This window comes from Rhinoraja longicauda, chromosome 4 (assembly GCF_053455715.1).
Source record: "Rhinoraja longicauda isolate Sanriku21f chromosome 4, sRhiLon1.1, whole genome shotgun sequence".
In the NCBI taxonomy this organism is placed as follows: domain Eukaryota; kingdom Metazoa; phylum Chordata; class Chondrichthyes; order Rajiformes; family Arhynchobatidae; genus Rhinoraja; species Rhinoraja longicauda.
This window is the reverse complement of record NC_135956.1, coordinates 12,737,207-12,756,743: the sequence shown is the minus strand read 5'-3', so window position 1 is coordinate 12,756,743 and position 19,537 is coordinate 12,737,207. Positions and strand designations below refer to the sequence as shown.

Below are 19,537 nucleotides of genomic sequence, written 5' to 3'. Positions count from 1 at the left end.
TCATTATTAGACACAAAAAGCTGGAGTAACTGAACTAGCATCTCTAGAGAAAAGGAATGGGTGACATTTCGGCTTGAAACCCTTCTTCAGCTCAACCCGAAACGTCACCCATTCCTTCTCTCCAGAGACGCTGCCTGTCCCACTTAGCTACTCCAGCTTTTTGTGTCCATCTTCGGTTTAAACCAACATCTGCATTTCCTTCCTACACGTTTTCATTATTTCTTTTCTCGACTCAAACTGCCTCCATACCCTGGTTTCCTGAACACAGATTACCCAGACAGATTTTTTTTCTGGAATAGATTGGATGAATTAAGATTTATGAGGATGTTGGCAGGACACGAGGGTCTGAGCTATAGGAAGTCAGGTTGGGCAGTCTAGCTACTTTACTCTTTGGAGCAATGTTTATTCCTCAGAACAATGGCATCATTGGTAGACGTGGGGGCGGTCAAAAAGGCTTTTGGCACATTGGCCTTCATCAGTCAGAGTATTGAGTATAGAACATGGAAGGTCATGTCACATTCATTACACAAGACAATGGTGAGGCCGCATTTAGAGCATTGTGCTCAGTTCTGGGCGCCATGTTATAGGAAAGATGTTGTCAAGCTGGAGAGTGTGCAGAGAAGATTTATGAGGATGTTGCCAGGACTCGAGGACCTGAGCTGCAGAGAGAAGTTGGACAGGCTAGAATTTCATTCCTTGGAGCACACAGGAGGCTGAAGGAAGTGTATAACATAGATAGATAGGGTGAATGCACAGTCTCTTATCCAGGATAGGGGAATCACACATCAGAAAATATTGGTTTAAGGTTATTAGGGGAAAGATTTAATAGGAACATGAGGAGCAACCTTTTCCACACACAGTGTTGGGTGTGTAGAATGAGCTGCCAGGGGAGATAGTTGAGACATGCACGACCACAACATTTAAAAGACACTTGGACTGGTACATGATGGATAGGGAAGGTTAAGAGGGATATGGGTCAACTGCAGGGAAATGGGACTAGCTTAGATGGGCATCTTGGTCAGCCAGGATAGGTTGGGCCGCAGGACCTTTTTGACTAAGAAGCTATCCCTATCCCATGGTGTTGATTCAAGGCCATCATTAACTAACACACCCACTCCTGCATCGCCTCATTCTCTCCTGTACGAGACGTATCATCAACAATAAAATCCCAATCCACATCTTCGTCCTTTCCCTGTCTCCCTTTCGTCATTTCTCACATTAACACCCCTCTCTCCAGCCACGCCTTTGCTCTTTGAATCTTGCTCCAATATTTAGTTGAACATTTCGATTTAACAGGAACCCGAGGGGTAACTTTTTTTTTCACCAAAAGGGTGGTGGGTGTATGGAATGAGCTGCCAGAGGAGGTTGCTGAGGCAGGTATGATCGCAACGTTTAAGGAAACTTTAGACAGGTACATGGATAGGAACGGTTTAGAGGGATAAGGGCCAAATGCAGGCAGGTGGGACTAATGTAGATGGGACATGTTGGCCGGTGTGGGCAATTTGGGCTGAAGGGCCTGTTTCCACGCTGTATGACTTTTATGACTCTGCCACCATAGTTGTGCAGACTTTTTCCACAAATATATTTAGATCCTTATTGAAAGTTACTTTTGAAGTTACTTTCAGTATCCTACCAGACACGACAAAACAGATCCTACTAAATACAAAATGCTATGTCGTCTTCCCTTGGGTTCTTTCATCGGTCTGTGACCGATTTTCCAATCAATAAAAAACTTTCTATTGGAAACCGTAGGAAACATTTTTGTGGAATGTCAGATAACTTGACTTTAGAGAAACAGTGGGGAAGCAGGCCCTTCGGCCCATCGAGTCTGCGCCGACCAGCGATCGTTAGCACTGTCCTACACACGAAGAGACAATTAACAAATTTATCGAAGCCAAGTATTCCATTCCATTCCAATTGACTTACAAAGCTGCAGGTCTTTGGAGTTCAGGAGGAAACGGGAGCACCCAGAGAAAAATCAACCCAGGTCACGAGGAGAACGTGCAAACTCCGTGCCTGTAGTCGGGATCAAACCCGGGTCGCTGGCGCGGTAAGATAGCAACTCTACCGCCTATTTGAAGTGCAGAACAAATAGTAAGCGCCCGTGAACTGAACGCAAGGATTAAGGTCGTGGCGCAGGGAAGCCACTCTTGGCTGTGCAAACACGTAGAGCTGGAAACTAGTCACTGAGGGTGACACTGATCTTGAGAATGGTGATAGCGAACCAGCAGCTCATTTTACACTTCGTCCAACTTTTCTTTTCCGTCTGGGGGCTAAAAGTGCTGATTCGCGACCGTTCACATATTTCACCGCTGTGAACTTCAGGAAAGGGAAGTTGGGATGGTGAGGAGCAGAGAGATTCACTGGAAGGCACCCGTGGCTAGTTTAGTTTAGTTTCGAGATACAGCGTGGAAACCGGCCCTTTGGCCCACCGAGTCCGCACCGACCAGCGATCCAAGCACATTCACGCAAGCCCCTGCGCAGCGGTAGAGTTGCAGCCTTACAGCGAATGCTGCGCCGGAGACTCAGGTTCGATCCTGACTACGGGCGCCGTCTGTACAGAGTTTGTACGTTCTCCCCGTGACCTGCGTGGGTTTTCTCCGAGATCTTCGGTTTCCTCCCACACTCCAAAGATGTACAGGTATGTAGGTTAATTGGCTGGCCAAATGTAAAAATTGTCCCTAGTGGGTGTAGGACAGTGTTAGTGTGCGTGGATCGCTGGGCGGCGCGGACCCGGTGGGCCGAAGGGCGTGTTTCTGCGCTGTATCTCTAAATCTAAATCTAAAATCTAAATCCTACACACACTAGGGACAATTTACACTTATAGCAAGTAAACACAAACCCAAGCCAATTAACCTACAAACCTGAATGTCTTTGGAATGTGGGGGGAAACAGATGATCTCTGAGAAAACAAACGTCGACACGGGGAGAACGTACAAACTCCGTACAGACAGCACCTGTAGTCAGGAGCGAGCCCGGGCCTCCAGCGCTGCAAGTGCTGCAAGGCAGCAACTTTACCGCTGCGCCACCGTGCCACCACATTAACTGTATAACATCATGAGGGGAATACACAGTTATACTTTGACTGGCTCAGTGCACAGAATAAGGTGCAGACTGAATGGGTGTTTCTCATTCATTTCCCATGCATTATTGGTCTGGAACCATAACCTAGTTTATTTGAAATGATAGGTGTATATATATATATATATATCATTGCGATACTGGTATCTCAAAGGATATACTCTTTACTTTGTCAAAACTGCTTTCCCCTTTGCAACAGGTAGTTACGAGGATGTTGCCGGGACTTGATGCCCTGAGCTTATAGGGAGAGGTTGAACCCTAGAAGACTTTATTCCTTGGAGCGCAGGAGGCTGAGGGATGATCTTATAACGGTGTCTAAAATCACGAGGGGAAGAGACAGAGTGAATGCAGAGGAGTCAACTTCTCTACATCGGTGAAACCAAACGCAGGCTCGGCGATCGCTTCGCTCAACACCTTCGCTCAGTCCACATTAACCAATCTGATCTCCCGGTGGCTGAGCACTTCAACTCCCCCTCCCATTCCCAGTCTGACCTTTCTGTCATGGGCCTCCTCCAGTGCCATAGTGAGGCCCACCGGAAATTGGAGGAACAGCACCTCATATTTCGCCTGGGCAGTTTGCAGCCCGGTGGTATGAACATTGACTTCTCCAACTTTAGATAGTTCCTCTGTCCCTCCCTTCCCCTCCCCCTTCCCAGATCTCCCTCAATCTTCCTGTCTCCACCTATATCCTTCCTTTGTCCCGCCCCCCTGACATCAGTCTGAAGAAGGGTCTCGACCCGAAACGTCACCCATTCCTTCTCTCCTGAGATGCTGCCCGACCTGCTGAGTTACTCCAGCATTTTGTGAGTGAATGCAGAGTCTTTTACCCAGGGTGGAGGAAATCAAGAACGCAGACGTAAGGTGAGAGGGGAACGTTTTAATAAGAAACCGAGGGTCAACTGAGAAGGTGGTGGGTACATCATAAGGTCATAAGGGATAGGAGTAGAATTAGGCCAATCAAGTCTACTCCGCCATTCAATCATGGCTGATCTATCTCTCCTAACCCCATTCTCCTGCCTTCTCCCCACAACCTCTGGCACCTGACGTCAAAAATCTATTTATCACTGCCATAAAAATATCCACAAACTTGGCCTCTACAGCCTTCTGTGGCAAAGAATTCCACAGATTCACCACCCTCTAACTAAAGAAATTCCTCCTCATCTCCTTCCTAAAAGAATGCCCTTTAATTCTGAGGCAATGACCTCCAGTCCTAGACTCTCCCACCAGTGGAAACAAACTTCCAGAAGGAAGTAGTTCAGCTGGTCCTATAACTGCATTTAAAAAGACACTAGGGCAGGTACATGGACAGGAAAGGTTTAGAGGGATCTGGGCCATACGTGGACAGGTAGGATTGTGTAAATGGGGCATCTTGGTCAGCATAGACGTGTTGGGTTGAAGGGCCTGCTTCTATACTGTATGACTCTGTAACTTATATTATTAAGTGTCAACAATAATAACAAAAATGGGACAAAAATTAACACACCAATTTCAGTCTCAGTCTATCACTGATTTTCTGTAAACAAACTTAACTTATGATGCACAGAGTCTAACATCTCTTACATCATGAGCCATGCATCCTCATTCCCCCATGTACCTGTGACACAGGGCTGCAGCATTAAAGCCTTAAGTATATATGTATAAGTGGATATCATTGCCACAGACTGTAGTGGAAGCCGTCAATTAATATTTTAAAGGCGGAGATGGACAGATTCTTGATTAGTACAAATGTCAGGGGTTATGGGGAGAAGGCAGGAGAATGCGGTTGAGAGGGAAAGATAGATCAGCCATGATTGAATGGCGGAGTAGACTTGATGGGCCAAATGACCTAATTCTGCTGCTAGAAGTTATGAACTTATTTGGTACAGAATTTGGTAAGAAATGCAATTCTTAGCGGCACGGTGGTGCAGCGGTAGGATTGCTACCTTACTGCGCCAGAGAGCCGGGTTAGATTCTGACGCCAACCCTCTTTGGAGTTTGTACGTTCTCCCCATGATCTACGTGGGTTTGCTCCAGGAGCCCCGGTTTCCTCCCACACTCCAAAGACGTACAGGTTTGTAGGTTAATTGGCTTGGGTTTGTGTTTACTTGGTGTAAGTGTAAATTGTCCTGAGCGTGTGGGATAGTGCTAGTGTGCAGGGATCGCTGGTCGGCACGGACCCGGTGGGCCAAAGGGCCTGTTTCCACACTGCATCTCTAAACTAAACTAAAAAGAATCGACATAGAAGTGTACAATGTGGACAAATATAAAGTAGCCTGTGTGACTATGAATATAAAGTAGTTTCATATCTACGTGTATCTAGCTGGGACATGTTGGCCAGAGGGGCCTGTTTCAACCCTGTATCAATCTATGGCCATTGCAAGCACGGTGACAAATGACCCGGACAAGGAGCACACATACGGGCACACCGACCGCTACGTTAACGTGAAGTGTGCACGATAGCAAGATGGGAACGGTGTCTCCTTTCCATACCGACCACTTACTCACCTTCTTGGTCACGTCTTCAAAGGACTCAATCAGATTTGTGAGAGACGACCTCCCACGCACAATACCATGCTGACTGTCCCTAGTCAGCCCTTGCCCATCCAAATGCCTGTATATCCTATTGCTCAGAATACTCTCTAGTAACTTTCCAACTACGGATGTTAAGCTCACCGGCCTATAGTTCCCAGCATTTTCCCTGACAGCCTTTCTTGAACAGAGGCACAACATTTGCCACCCTCCAGTCTTCCGGCACCTCTCCTGTATTTAAGGACGGCTCATAAATGTCAACCAGGGCTCCCGCATTATCCTCTCTAGTTTTCCCGCAATGTCCTCGGATACGCCTGACAAATATAAAGCAGCTTGTTCCCGTGCCGTGTGACTCTATGAATTTATAGCAGTTTCGGATCTATGTGCACCTGGCTGGGACATGTTGGCCAGTGTGGGCACGTTGGGACGAAGGGGCCTGTTTCCACGCTGTATCACGCCAATGGTCACTGCAAGCGCGGTGACAGAAGACCCGGTCGAGGTGCAGGCGTACGGGCGCGGCGCGTGAGGTGTGCGCGCGGCAGCACGACGGCAACGGTTCCTCCCCCTTTCCACACTCACCACTAAACCCAGCACCAAAGTGCGCACCCTCTCGCCAATCTCGGGCGAGATGTCGTTGCCGAACTGCTGCAGGGTGGTGAGGAACCTCTTCAGCTTGCTGAGCTGCCGGGCTCCGCACGCCGGCGGCAGATGCTGGTTGGCCAGCGTGGAAGAGGCAGACGAGGAAGTCCCGTTGCTGAATCCGTTTGGAGGAGACGGAGCCCCGTTCAGCGCGGTGGGGGAGTGACTGTTGCCGTTGGTCACTGCATCAAAACACAACGGGAAGGAAAAAAAATAACATTAGGCCACGCACGCGCCTGGCGAGAACGGGTAATAACACCACTCACATCAAGAGCTACCGATAACACGTGACGTTATAAAAGCAGTAACCTTGCAAACAATGACAAGGGAAGCTTCTCCCACCATACGTCAAGCAGGCCAACAGCAACTGCGTGCCCTTTAGCATGTCTCAGCTACGTTTACGGAAAAGCCTCGCAGAAAACAAGAATCGTACTTCTTACATGTGCTGGGCAGCACCGAGTAAACCCTGGCAGGATTCTACTTTATCTTTTGCTTGGGGAGATGCATACGGCATGGAAACATCTGAAAATAGCATTGTCAGTCTAAAGTAAAACAGGTGTACTGGCCAACACTAGGCCAAGTGCGGAGGTTATATTTATCCACGCACCTGCCAGTAGAGCTCCAGCGAGACGGTCAGGGTTAAAGCACAACGGGACGAAAATAAATAAATACATACGTCCAATCCCACAGCCACAGCCAAAGTTGCTTCAGTGAGTTTGGGCCATCTGACTAATTCACAATATTATTTTGGAAGATTCTTGCAAATTTTACATTTTTAGTTTAGAGACACAGAGCCGATTGTTAACTTTCTCCACCGCCACCCTGCCTTACTTTAGTTTAGTTTAGTTTAGTGATACAGCACGGAAATTGGCCCTTTGCCCCACCGATCCCGGGCCGAACAGCAATCCCCGCACACTAGCACTTTCCCCCCACACACACACACCCAATTTACAATCTTTACCGAAGTCAATTAACCTACAGACCCGCACGTCTTTGGAGTGTGGGTGGAGACCAGGGCACCTGGGGAAAACCCACGTGGGTCACGGGGAGAAAGTACAAGCTCCGTACAGACAGCACCCGTTGTCAGGATGGAACCTGGGTCTCGGGCGCTGTAATGCAGCAATTCTACCGCTGCACCCATTTGGAGCCCACTTCTCATACGATCGACCATCTGGCAGGTCTCTCTCTCTCTCTCTCTCTCTCTCTCTCTCTCTCTCTCTCTCTCTCTCTCTCTCTCTCTCTCTCTCTCTCTCTCTCGAGTTTTGGAGTTCAGAGTTTAGGGATACAACATGGAAATAGGCCCTTTGGCCCACCGAGTCCACACCAACCATCATTCACACATTCGCACTACTTCTATTTTCTCCTACTTCCTCAACAACACCCGACATACCAGGGGCATGTTTTTGTTCCTTCCCAACAGAGGCCAATTAACCTGCACTTCTGCACGTCTTTGGTATGTGGGAGGAAATCAGGGCACCCAGCGAAAGCCCACGTGATCACAGGGAGAACGTACAAACGTCACACAAACAGGTCGGGATGGAACCCGGGTCTCTAGCACCGTGAGGCAGCAGCTTTGCCAGCTGCACCATTGTCCTCTTCTTCTTTATCCCCCTCTGACTAAGATACCTTCTGTGATACTAGTGGATGTTTCCACAAGTGGGAGAGTCAAGGACCAGAGCCCATAACCTCAGAATAAAAGGATGTACCTTTAGAAAGGTGAGGAGGAATTTCTTTAGTCAGAGGGTGGTAAATCTGTAGAATTCATTGCCACAGAGGGCTGTGGAGGCCAAGTCAATGGATATTTTTGAGGCGGAGATTGACAGATTCTTGATTGGTACGGGTGTCACGGGAGAAGGCAGGAGAATGGGGTTGAGAGGGAAAGATAGATCAGCCATGATTGAATCATGTATTGTCTTTCTGCTGACTGGTTAGCACACAGTGAAGCTTTTCACTGTACCTCGGGTCACGTACAACAAACTAAACTGAACTGGCTGGAGTAGACTTGATGGGCCGAATGGGCCCAATTCTGCTGCTAGAACTTCTGATTGTAGGCACAACCGGACGGGAATCACACGGACCAGACGGAACACAGAAATAATATTACCAATAAAACTAAGAAGCAAGATTTCCCCTTACATGTTGTTGGTGTGAATGAGCTGGTTCGAGGTGCTCCTTGGTTGTTTGGTGGGGGTGGCATTGTTGGAGGTGTCAACCTGGTTTGTGTTTTGACATCAGCAGGGGAGTCTGGCATCGTGAAGTGCTTCTCAGTGTGACCTGCCAGAGGCAAAAGAGCATCGGAGTTATTTCATGGCTTGAAGCAACAGTGAAATATTATCATTCAAGTCACCACCCCTCTCCCCACCCCTCATAACCCCCTTCAAAGAAAAATAATAGCAGCCATCCTGTACAGAATTGTGAGAGGAACAGATCGGGTAGACGCACACAGCCTCTTGCCCAGAGTAGGGGAAATCGAGAACCAGAGGACATGGGTTCAAGGTGAAGGGGAAAAGAATTGATAGGAATCCGAGGGGCAACTTTTTCACACAAAGGGTGGTGGGTGCATGGAACGAGCTGCCGGAGGAGGTAGTTAAGGCAGGGACTATCGTAAAGTTTAAGAAAGATTTAGACAGGTCCATGGATCGGACAGGTTTAGAGAGATGTGGGCCAAATGCAGGCAGGTGGGGCTAGCGTTGATGGGACAAGTTGGTAGGTGTGGGCAAGTTGGGCTGAAGGGCCTGTTTGCACATTGTAAGACTCCATCACTCTCTGTGACTCAAACAGTAGTCTCATCTTTCATATGATACTTTTGATCTATATGCATTTAGGATGTCACAGATTTAGTTTAGTTTATAGACACAGCGTGGAAACGGGCCCTTCAGCCCACTGAGTCCACACCGACCAGCGATCCCCGCACATTAACACTATCCTATACACACTAGGGACAAATTTCACATTTATACCAAGCCAATTAGCCTACAAACCGATACGTCTTTGGAGTGTGGGTGGAAAATGAAGTTCTCAAAGAACATCCGCACAGGTCATGGGGAGAACGTACAACCTCTGTACAGACAGGCACCGGTAGCCAGGATCGAACCCGGGTCTCTGGCGCTGTAAGCGCTGTAAGGCAGCAAATCTGCCGCTGCGCCACCGAAACTTACAAGATTCTTAAGGGGTTGGACAGGCTAGATGCAGGAAGATTGTTCCCGATGTTGGGGAAGTCCAGAACGAGGGGTCACAGTTTAAGGATAAGGGGGAAGTCTTTTAGGACCGAGATGAGAAAGTTTTTTTTCACACAGAGAGTGGTGAATCTGTGGAATTCTCTGCCACAGAAGGTAGTTGAGGTCAGTTCATTGGCTATATTTAAGAGGGAGTTAGATGTGGCCCTTGTGGCTAAAGGGATCAGGGGGGTATGGAGAGAAGGCAGGTACAGGTTACGGAGCTTGATGATCAGCCATGATCATATTGAATGGCGGTGCGTACAGGCTCGAAGGGCCGAATGGCCTACTCCTGCACCTATTTTCTATGTTTCTATATGCAGGGAATGGATCACGTGCAGGAACATTTTGGGTTGACGAGCCTGTTCCTGTGCTGAACTGTTCCAAGTTCTATGAATGTGTTTCATTTAGAAGGGCAGCTACATTAACGATACACAACAATTAATTCATGCACACCATCGACTATTTCAATGCACTACATTTTTGATACCCTAAACTAACTTTAAAACAAAACTAGACCAAGTGGACCCGTTGGGCCCAAACCTCTCCTGCATTGGTGCAGCACCCTCTCCTCCCCTCCCCTCTCCTTTCTCCCCCTCTCTCTTCCTCCCCCCCTCTCTCTTCCTCCCCCCCCTCTCTTCCTCCCCCCCTCTCTTCCTCCCCCCTCTCTTCCTCCCCCCCTCTCTTCCTCCCCCCCTCTCTTCCTCCCCCCTCTCTTCCTCCCCCTCTCTTCCTCCCCCCTCTCTTCCTCCCCTCCTCTCCCCCCTCCCTCCCCCTCCCTCCCCCCCCTCCCCCCCCCCTCCCCCCCTCCCTCCCCCCCTCCTCCCCCCCCTCCCTCCCTCCCCCCCCTTATCCTCCCTCATCCCCGCCTCCTTACCTCCCCCCTCCCTTCCCTCCCTCAACCCCCCTTATCCTCCCTCATCCCCCGCCTCCTTACCTCCCCCCTCCCTCCACCCCCCTCCCTTTCTCCCTCCCTAGGAGATAGATTTAAACTTTAAAATGTGAATAACTAAAAATATAACACCGATTTCAATGAAACGTTCTTCCATTAGCACCAAAGGGACGACGGTGAGTAAGGTGGGCCTAAAATTGTTGTGCTATCGTGGATTGTTTTGGCTGTGGTTCAGGAACAAAGTATATAGATGTCATATCTGAATTTTCAATTTCAATCAAGCAATACGAGAGAATTCACAAGTAACTTTCTTCAATCTTTGAGTTCTTCTTCTGCACAAATATTTAAAGGAATACATTATGATGTTAATCAGGAGATATCCCTGGAAATTTTGAAACAAAGATGTACTTCCTTTTCCTACCTTTTCTTCTTAAGATCATAAGGTTATAAGTGATAAGAGCAGAATTAGGCCCATCAAGTCTACTCCGCCATTCAATCATGGCTGATCTATCTCTCCCCTCCCAACCCCATTCTCCTGCCTTCTCCCCAAAACCCCCGACACCTGCACTAATCATCGTACTATCTTCAGTGTGATAGTGTGTTTCACTTTTACTCAATCACCTCATTTTACATACTTATTGTCTGAATTTCTTCCATTGCAGTCCTTTTCAACTTTGACCTAATCTATGATTTTCTCATTTCCAGAACTGAAGCAGTCATTTTATTTTGGCTTAATAATGAATGTTGTGGGAGAGAAGGGACTTAGTTGTGGAAAGGAAGCCAAGGACTGGGATTTAAATGGGTCCAAGTACAGGCAGACACTATGATCGGGACCTGCGCAATGTTTGTTTACAATGTTATTTCTTGTCTTTGAGTGTTTGAAGGCACTGGGCCTGAACTCGCTGGAGTTTAGAAGGATGAGGGAGGACCCTCATTGAAACTTACCGAATAGTGAAAGGCTTGGATAGAGTGGATGTGGAGAGGATGTTTCCACTTGTGTGAGAGTCTAGGACCAGAGGCCACAGCCTCAGAATAAAAGGACGTTCCTGTAGGAAGGAGATGAGGAGGAATTTCTTTAGTCAGAGGGTGGTGAATCTGTGGAATTCATTGCCACAGACGGCTGTGGAGGCCAAGTCAATGGATATTTTTAAGGCAGAGGTAGATAGATTCGTGATTAGTATGGGTGTCAGGGGTTATGGGGAGAAGGCAGGAGAATGGGGTTAGGGGGGAGAGATAGATCAGCCATGTTTGAATGGCAGATTAGACTTGATGGGCCGAATGGCCTTATTCTGCTCCTATCACTTATGATGTTACACCATTATGTTCACCATTTACATATGAAGCACGGATATATAGAATCTTTCGAATCAAAAAACAGCTTTCACTAAAAACAGAGAGTTTCCGATCTTGAACGACAGCTCACAGCTCATGAAGGTAAAATAGGAGTTTGTCAATCGATTAGACGATTACCTTAAAATGTTCTTTAATTTCTGTTTATTTCAACAATTCAAAGGTTGCGCACCACCACATTACCGGAAACGAAGTAAAGTTTAAAGTACAAAATATAAATATAAATGTACAAAGATTCATCAGTGCACGCACCAAGATACATATGATGCTGGTTTGCAAATCGGTATTAAATAAAAATACTTAGAGAACAGAAAGAACCCGTGCTAACATTGGAGGGGGGAAAAAAAACAACCTCCAAATACCATAAATGTCTCAACTTATTGGTAAATGTAATTTTTTTCCTCCCAGAATATTAGGATCACAAAACAAAATTAAAAAAAAGAGTAAAATGGTCTTTCAGGTTTCATCACTCATTTATCCAAATAGGTTTTGTTCTTGAAATAGTTTACTTACATTTCAGATTGTACGGAAGACCAATAATCAGGTTGGTATCTGAGACCCGGTCATTCTCCAGCAGTGCATCCTGTCTATTCACCTCACTACCTGATCAAGCGTTGGGAACCACATATATTTTTCAGTCCCCTAAAACCTAAAACTAACAGCCACATGTTACTCCAGACAGAACGCCGAAGTCAGTCTCTCCAAAATAAAAGGAAAATATTCCTGACATGCCGAGGTGGAGTGCTTGCCAGGGCTGGTTGGAAGATAACAGTGGGAAATGCAAGCCCATCTGGTTCCAATTCTGCTAACACTCACGCTGTACTGTTAAAAAAGACTGGCCAGATAAACCAGCTCCAAAACACTAGGGAGAGAAGCCTGTAGAATTAATCTGTTACTTATACAAGAGGCTCATATCCCTCATGCTTAAATAGCACAGCGTTCTACAAGTACTGAAGCATAAACTGTAATTATATAAATCAGAAATCCTGTTACTTCTGTGTATCGCCACACTTTAGCACACACAATTAGTCCTAATGCTGAACTTCCTCGCCGAATCTTGAAAGCCATCCAAAATAGTCACCCGTGTGCAGCGTGGCTCTGCGAAGGATTAAAATTGCCTCCCCTCCCCCCCCCCCCCCATACCCAACCCGACCGACACATGCTTCCACTATACTGACAGCTTGGTGTCAGCCAGGCTCCACGCTTAGCCAACCTACGCTGGATCGGAGATGGAGCCAATGCAGAGACATCCACCAAATTAAATGTAACGCCACCATCTGCAACTCATTCTGTGCTGTTTAGCACAATCAATTCATGATGGAGATAATGTCGAAATAATGGGCCAGTCCTAATCCATATCCCCCCCTAAAAAAAAAAAGCAAGCTCCCAGTAAAGTTAGTGACTTGATGTAAACTCGGAAAATATGGTTCCAGTCTTTGTAAATCAGTTCCATTCATTCTAGGTAGCAGGCTCATTTTGAATGCCTACTTTTTTTTAAATGCTCACAAAAGGATCTTTTCAACTGAATATCTGTCGGAAATACTATATTTTTTTTAATTTAAAAAGCATAATTGCGGGAAAGTTGACTTCATTTTGCTCTCCCTGAGTGATACAAATTAATTGCAAAAATGAATTTTTATTTTTTTTAATGTAAAGAAAGAATTCGATTGATGATACCATACAACTTTAAAATCAAAAGCTTCATGATCAATAGAAACAAAAGATTTGCGAGCAAAAATACAGAATCTGCCCCCCCACTTCTCCCTCTCCCCCACCTCTCCCCCCATCCCCCCCACAGAAAGATGGTGAATACAGGACAACTTTATGTTCGAGGTGCTTAAAGACCACTAAAAGACAGCAGAAAAATATATAAATCATGCTTGCTGCAGCTTTAAAAAATATTATCTATGTTCACATATGAATGGGTGCCAAATTCCTTTATCCAACAGTCTTCACTGTTGTGAAAATCCTCAGTGTATGGCACAAAATAGAGCAAATGAAATTACTTCAATGCACGCTGGTTACATTAATGATTCAGTCCATTTGAAACAAGGTGTTCTTTCATACAAGGTGATGACTTGGGTGAGGTTGGGTTTCCACGGATTTCACATGGCGTGAAGTGTATAAAGTAATGCTCGCATATCTCTCCAAAAGCAGACAGGTACAGTTTTCCACCCACTCCTTCTCTCCAGAGATGCTGCCTGTCCCGCTGAGTTACTCCAGCATTTTGTGTCTATCTTCGGTGTAAACCTGCATCTGCAGTTCCTTCCTACACAATGAACTAAACTGAAGTGATACAGTGTGGAAACAGGCCCTTTGGCCCACAGATCTTTCAATCCATCAAATGCATAGCTCTGAACTGATAATTTTCTTTATCATGTTCCTTCCTACATAGCTTTTGACTGCTATGTCAAATAACTCAAGGAATCTTATAGAGGTGTGTAAAATCATGAGAGGAATAGATCGGGTGGACGCACAAAGTCTCTCGCGCAGAGTGGAGGGAAATCGAGAACCAGAGGACATTAAGGTGAAGGGAAAAGATATAATAGGAATCTGAGGGGTAACTTTTTCCACACAGAGGGTGGTGGGTGTATGGAACAAGCTGCCAGAGGAGGTAGTTGCGGCTGGGACTATTGCAAAGTTAAGAAACATTTAGACAGGTACATGGATAGAACAGGTTTGGAGCGATATGGGCCAAACGCAGGCAGCTGGGACTAGTGTAGATGGGACATGTTGGTAGGTGTGGGCAAGTTGGGCCGAAGGGCCTGTTTCCACGCTGTGTGACTCCATCTCACAAGCATTTGCTGAAATATTTCAGATTACTCAACCTGACTGCCACAGATTTTCTGGGTTTAACTGGTTCAGAGGAATAACAGCATATCTTCATTACAAAATTAACGTTGTTTAGAAACGTTATCACCTACCAAGGGGGAATAATTGGAAATGTCCTCACATACAATCAAAGCTTATGGTGAAATCTGAAGCCAATGTGTCAAGTTATGCCAAGCACTGAGCACGATGATGCTTCTGGGCCTCTGTAAATAACTGGGTGCTTCACAGCGAAAAGCTAGCTGCGAGCCAAGAGGCTTGGCATGATGGCTCTGTAACCAATGCTGAAAATGTCTGCTCTCGTGACCCGTGACCCGTCCCCCCTAACTCACGCTGTTTGATCGCAATTATCTCCGTAATTAGAGGCCGGGACGGGAGGATTGGTTTATGGTTCTAACAAGCCACGCTCGCAAGTCAGATTTACAATCCGGCCTTTTGTGCGTGTTTACACAAATAACACAGGTCCCGGCTACTGCAGCAGATGCTTAGAGTCCACGTCTCTCGTGGCGCGTGTGTGAGCGCGCGTGTGAAATAAAAAGACGCTTGTCCCCTGGAACACAGGTGGAACATGCAAGGCAAGATCGTCAAGATTCAAATGGCAGTCTTGGGAAGGAGAGCTCGCAAGGTATGCAGGGGGAGCTGCTTGTCTTGAATACATTATCAACTTGCAGCAGGCTAATATGCCATGCAATCATAAGCACCAGATGGAACAGTATGCCATACATGTCCCATCAAACCTCCGCTTGTCAAGAAGATGTATTAGTGTCCCTGTGCTGGGGTTTGTTTCCCTGCAATCCCCCTGTTGTCCCCTTAGATTTTCACATTTCTTTGCATTCGGTTCCTCGATCCCTGAAGTGCAAGTCCCAGGGGCTGCCTCATCTGTACAAGGTGGTTCCTGGAGCAGTGTTATTCCATTATATTAAATAAGGTGAGGGCTAAGAGACTTCAGCAGGCAATCTGCACAGTGCCTTTGGGGAGAGAGAGAGACAGAGAGGGAGAGAGACGGAGGGAGAGAGGGGGGGGAGGGGGAGGGGGAGGGGGAGGGGGAGAGGGAGAGGGAGAGGGAGAGGGAGAGGGAGAGGGAGGAGGGAGAGGGAGAGGGAGAGGGAGAGGGAGAGGGAGAGGGAGAGGGAGAGGGAGAGGGAGAGGAGAGGGAGAGGAGAGGGAGAGGGAGAGGGAGAGGGAGAGGGAGAGGGAGAGGGAGAGGGAGAGGGAGAGGGAGAGGAGAGGAGAGGGAGAGGGAGAGGGAGAGGGAGAGGGAGAAGAGAGAGAGAAAGCTACCAATTGCTGAAGCACAAAAGCTCGTTCACATATTGTTTTAAAGACAAGGTCAAAAAGGCCTCTTAGTTTAATTCTAACATTAAAATTAAAAAAACAAAAAGATGGTAGAATTACATTTTTTCTTCCAAGTCCGTTCTTCTAATTATATTTTCGTAACACAAATCTGAAGGAATTCCCTGCCTTAAAAAACCCATGGCTGGTTTTTAAAGAAAGTCAGAGGGTTTCAGCCACTCCAGTGCCAAAATACTTGGCCCTATATTTATTTTGTTGTATCGCACTTTGCATTAATCAAGCTGGATTTTACACCATAGAAGCTGCTAAAACCCTATGATTTTACAGTTTTCAGGCAGCATTTATTGCGAGTACATTTGCTCGCCTTGGAATAACCTAGGTAACGCTGTTAAACCCAGCATTATCTAACATTACATGAAACATTTTAGACCATAAAAGGATATTTAAACATAAAGCAAAAATAAATGCATAGGACTTGATGCAAAAACGATAAGTAAAGGATAAAATTGCTCCTTAGTTTTTTTTTAAATAAGGAAAAAACGTGACGTTGCAGAACATGCTTAGATTTCCGAAAACGTAAATGTTTTATATGGAAAGGACTTGGACTATATTCAGATGCTGCCTGCCTAAAATGCCACATGTGACCCTAATGAGTTACGCTTTAGGGTTCCTTCGAAACAAAGGTGCCACAGCATACGAGGTCTAGGCGACCACAATATGAAAATCATTTGTTTCGTTAGAGTGGACCATCAACAAAAAGCCAAAGCTTTTATTTTGTGTTTCGGGTGACTGGTGGTATTCAAGAACTTCATTTCAGAAAAACTTTTTTCTTTTTAAAAAACCCCACTATCTTTAACCCACAAGGGAAGAACATGATTCAAACGTGATTCCAAACTCACAGATTAACTAATTTTAGATGAAAGCATTTTTTTTACACAGAAATAACAGAGAGAGAGAGAGAGGGGGGGGGGAGAGAGGGGGGGAGGGAGAGAGGGGGAGAGAGAGAGGGGAGAGAGAGAGAGGGGGAGAGAGAGAGGGGGAGAGGGAGAGGGGGAGAGGGAGTGGGAGAGGGGGAGAGGGAGAGGGAGAGGGAGAGGGGGAGAGGGAGAGGGAGAGGGAGAGGGGGAGAGGGGGAGAGGGAGGGGAGAGAGAGAGGGGGAGAGAGAGAGGGGGAGAGAGAGAGGGGGAGAGAGAGAGGGGGAGAGAGAGGGGGGGAGAGAGAGGGGGGGAGAGAGAGGGGGGGAGAGAGAGGGGGAGAGAGAGAGGGGGAGAGAGAGAGGGGGAGAGAGAGAGGGGGAGAGAGGGGGGGAGAGAGAGGGGGAGAGAGAGGGGGAGAGAGAGGGGGAGAGAGAGGGGAGAGAGAGGGGGAGAGAGAGGGGGGAGAGAGAGGGGGAGAGAGAGGGGGAGAGAGAGGGGAGAGAGAGGGGGAGAGAGAGGGGAGAGAGAGGGGGAGAGAGAGGGGGGGAGAGAGGGGGGGAGAGAGGGGGGAGAGAGGGGGGGAGAGAGGGGGGAGAGAGGGGGGGAGAGAGGGGGGAAAGAGGGGGAGAGAGGGGGAGAGAGGGGGAGAGAGGGGGAGAGAGGGGAGAGAGGGGGGAGAGAGGGGGAGAGAGGGGGAGAGAGAGAGAGAGAGAGAAATAAAAATAAAAAACTCTGACTTCTGTCGCCTCTCAAAAATACTAAAAGATTCACTCTTGCCCTCTACAATACAATTTGGAACCATGTAGACAAAGCACAATCTGCTGTCTATTCATATTTGTCAAAACATAACAACTACTTGATATTCTCCTTAACTTTAAATGGACATTTGCCGACTGTAAAAAAAAAAGTACTCATTGAATTTAATTGAAAAGCCATCCAAAAACCAGCCCATTGCTTATTTGAAGCATTTTGAACCATAACCTAGAAATCCGTGTTAAAATAATGTTTCTTCTGCAAATAAAATGCAGGTATGTCTCTTGTACTTATTTTTTATAAATGTTCTGGCGGCAGGGTGGCTGTTTATTTCTACTGGGACTAGCTCAGCGCTGTCTGCAAGTGTTTTGAAAATATCACATGACATAACCATGTGTTAAAAATTACAGCCAGTTAAGTTCTCTGCTAAGAAAAATATGTGGACAATTTATGAAATGCGCCCTAGGATGGAGATGTACTAAGTGGAACCAGACTTCGAAAACAGAACCAATTTTGAAATATAAAGGAAAAGAGCTGTGGCCACATCTGGATAGCAGAAGTTAAGAGGGTGGTCTGACCTAATGCCAGGCCATTTCTAATAGAACAGTATCATTTTGTACTACAATGGCCGTGATCACCGATGGTCTTTTCACGGAAATGACCCTGAGCAATACCAGATGCATCGAGGGTGCTGTATTTATAAGCCTGCGTCTGTTCTTTCCAAGTACTGTACAGAGTTCACAAGATTTGCTTTGTGAAACTGTACACTATAGTAGCCTCCCTCACAAACACTCTCCTGTGTACAACCAGCCTGACAGCTTCACCGCATGGATATTCATGGGCAAACCTCATCGGGGAAGAAAAAAAAACCACGACTTTTGTTCAACCTTCATTGAAACGTACAACTTTGCAATCTGCAACTTAAAGCGCGCACAATTCACACAAATATTTGCTTACACCAACGAAAATCTTACTTCGTTTTTGTTTCCCTTTAAAAGGTTCCAAGAATGTTGGGAGCGTGAGAGAAAGACGGGATTAAGTGGAAATCCTGAAATAAAGTGTGCGTGGTCTTTTTAATTTATTGAAACAGTTCGGTTGTCCACTTTGCCCTACTCAGTGCAGTTATGTTTAAAGGAAATTTCTCGTGATTTATAGTTGGTCCCTTAACTTTATTAATGTTCTGCAACACTGATAATGATGGCTAGCTTTTGCTTTCACAGGGACTTGTGGAAATAGATCATACCGGGATTCCTGTGCTTATATTGATGTTCGATCACGGCATCCCACATGTACATCTCATGATCAAAGGGTCTATGTAACTAAAGCATCACTCCAAATAATTAAGGATAAAAGCTCATGGCATATCTATCCATATTAGAGTTATAAAATGTCCTTTAATCTCAATAACATTTAGAAAATAGTCTAAAGTAGTTAGAATATTTTTCCACCCAAACTAGTTTCAGTTTTTGCAGTTATACAGTTACAGTTTAGTTTATTGTCACGTGTACCGAGGTACAGTGAAAAGCTTTTGTTGCGTGCCAACCAGTCAGCAGAAAGATAATGCATGATTACAATGGAGCTATTTACACAGTGCAGATAGATGATAAGGGAATAACGTTTAGTGCAAGGTAAAGCCAGCAATGTCCGATCAAGCATAGCCCAATGAAGTAGATAGTTTAAGGATCCAACTGTGTGTGGTTTTTTTTAAACAAAAAAGATAAAAAGCTTATTCTCAAAGAGATGGAAATCTAATGACAGTTGGAGGGGGATTTCTGAACACCATCCCAGCCTATTATAGTACAAATGGATATCAAATAAACGGTCAAGTGTCAGATATGCTCAAAAAAATTAAAGGCCACACATGCCGTGGTTACACACATCTGTTATTTGCTGATTACGCACGTTACAGGGACTGACAGGACAGCACAACATCACCAGCTTCCACATATCACCGAGTAAACATTACAGTGCAAAGCAGCTACGCACAGGCAGAAAGCATAGCCTGAAACCCATGAACACAAATGTGTTGTAAACACAGGGGGTGCCAGCTAATAGCTCA

The 19,537-nt window shown here is 46.2% G+C and overlaps 1 protein-coding gene across 7 annotated transcripts in view; it reads right to left on the bottom strand.

The window, feature by feature from the left end:
- The window catches only part of runx1t1 (RUNX1 partner transcriptional co-repressor 1), a 136,350-nt gene that overhangs the window by 78,870 nt on the left and 37,943 nt on the right, over nt 1-19,537 (bottom strand). For all 7 annotated transcript variants that reach the window (XM_078397204.1, XM_078397206.1, XM_078397200.1 and 4 more), the window contains exons 2-3: nt 8,365-8,502; nt 6,169-6,410 (exon numbers count right to left, since the gene is read on the bottom strand). In XM_078397204.1, the coding sequence (XP_078253330.1) occupies nt 6,169-6,410; nt 8,365-8,502 (380 nt within the window). The remainder of the gene's footprint in view (nt 1-6,168; nt 6,411-8,364; nt 8,503-19,537) is intronic.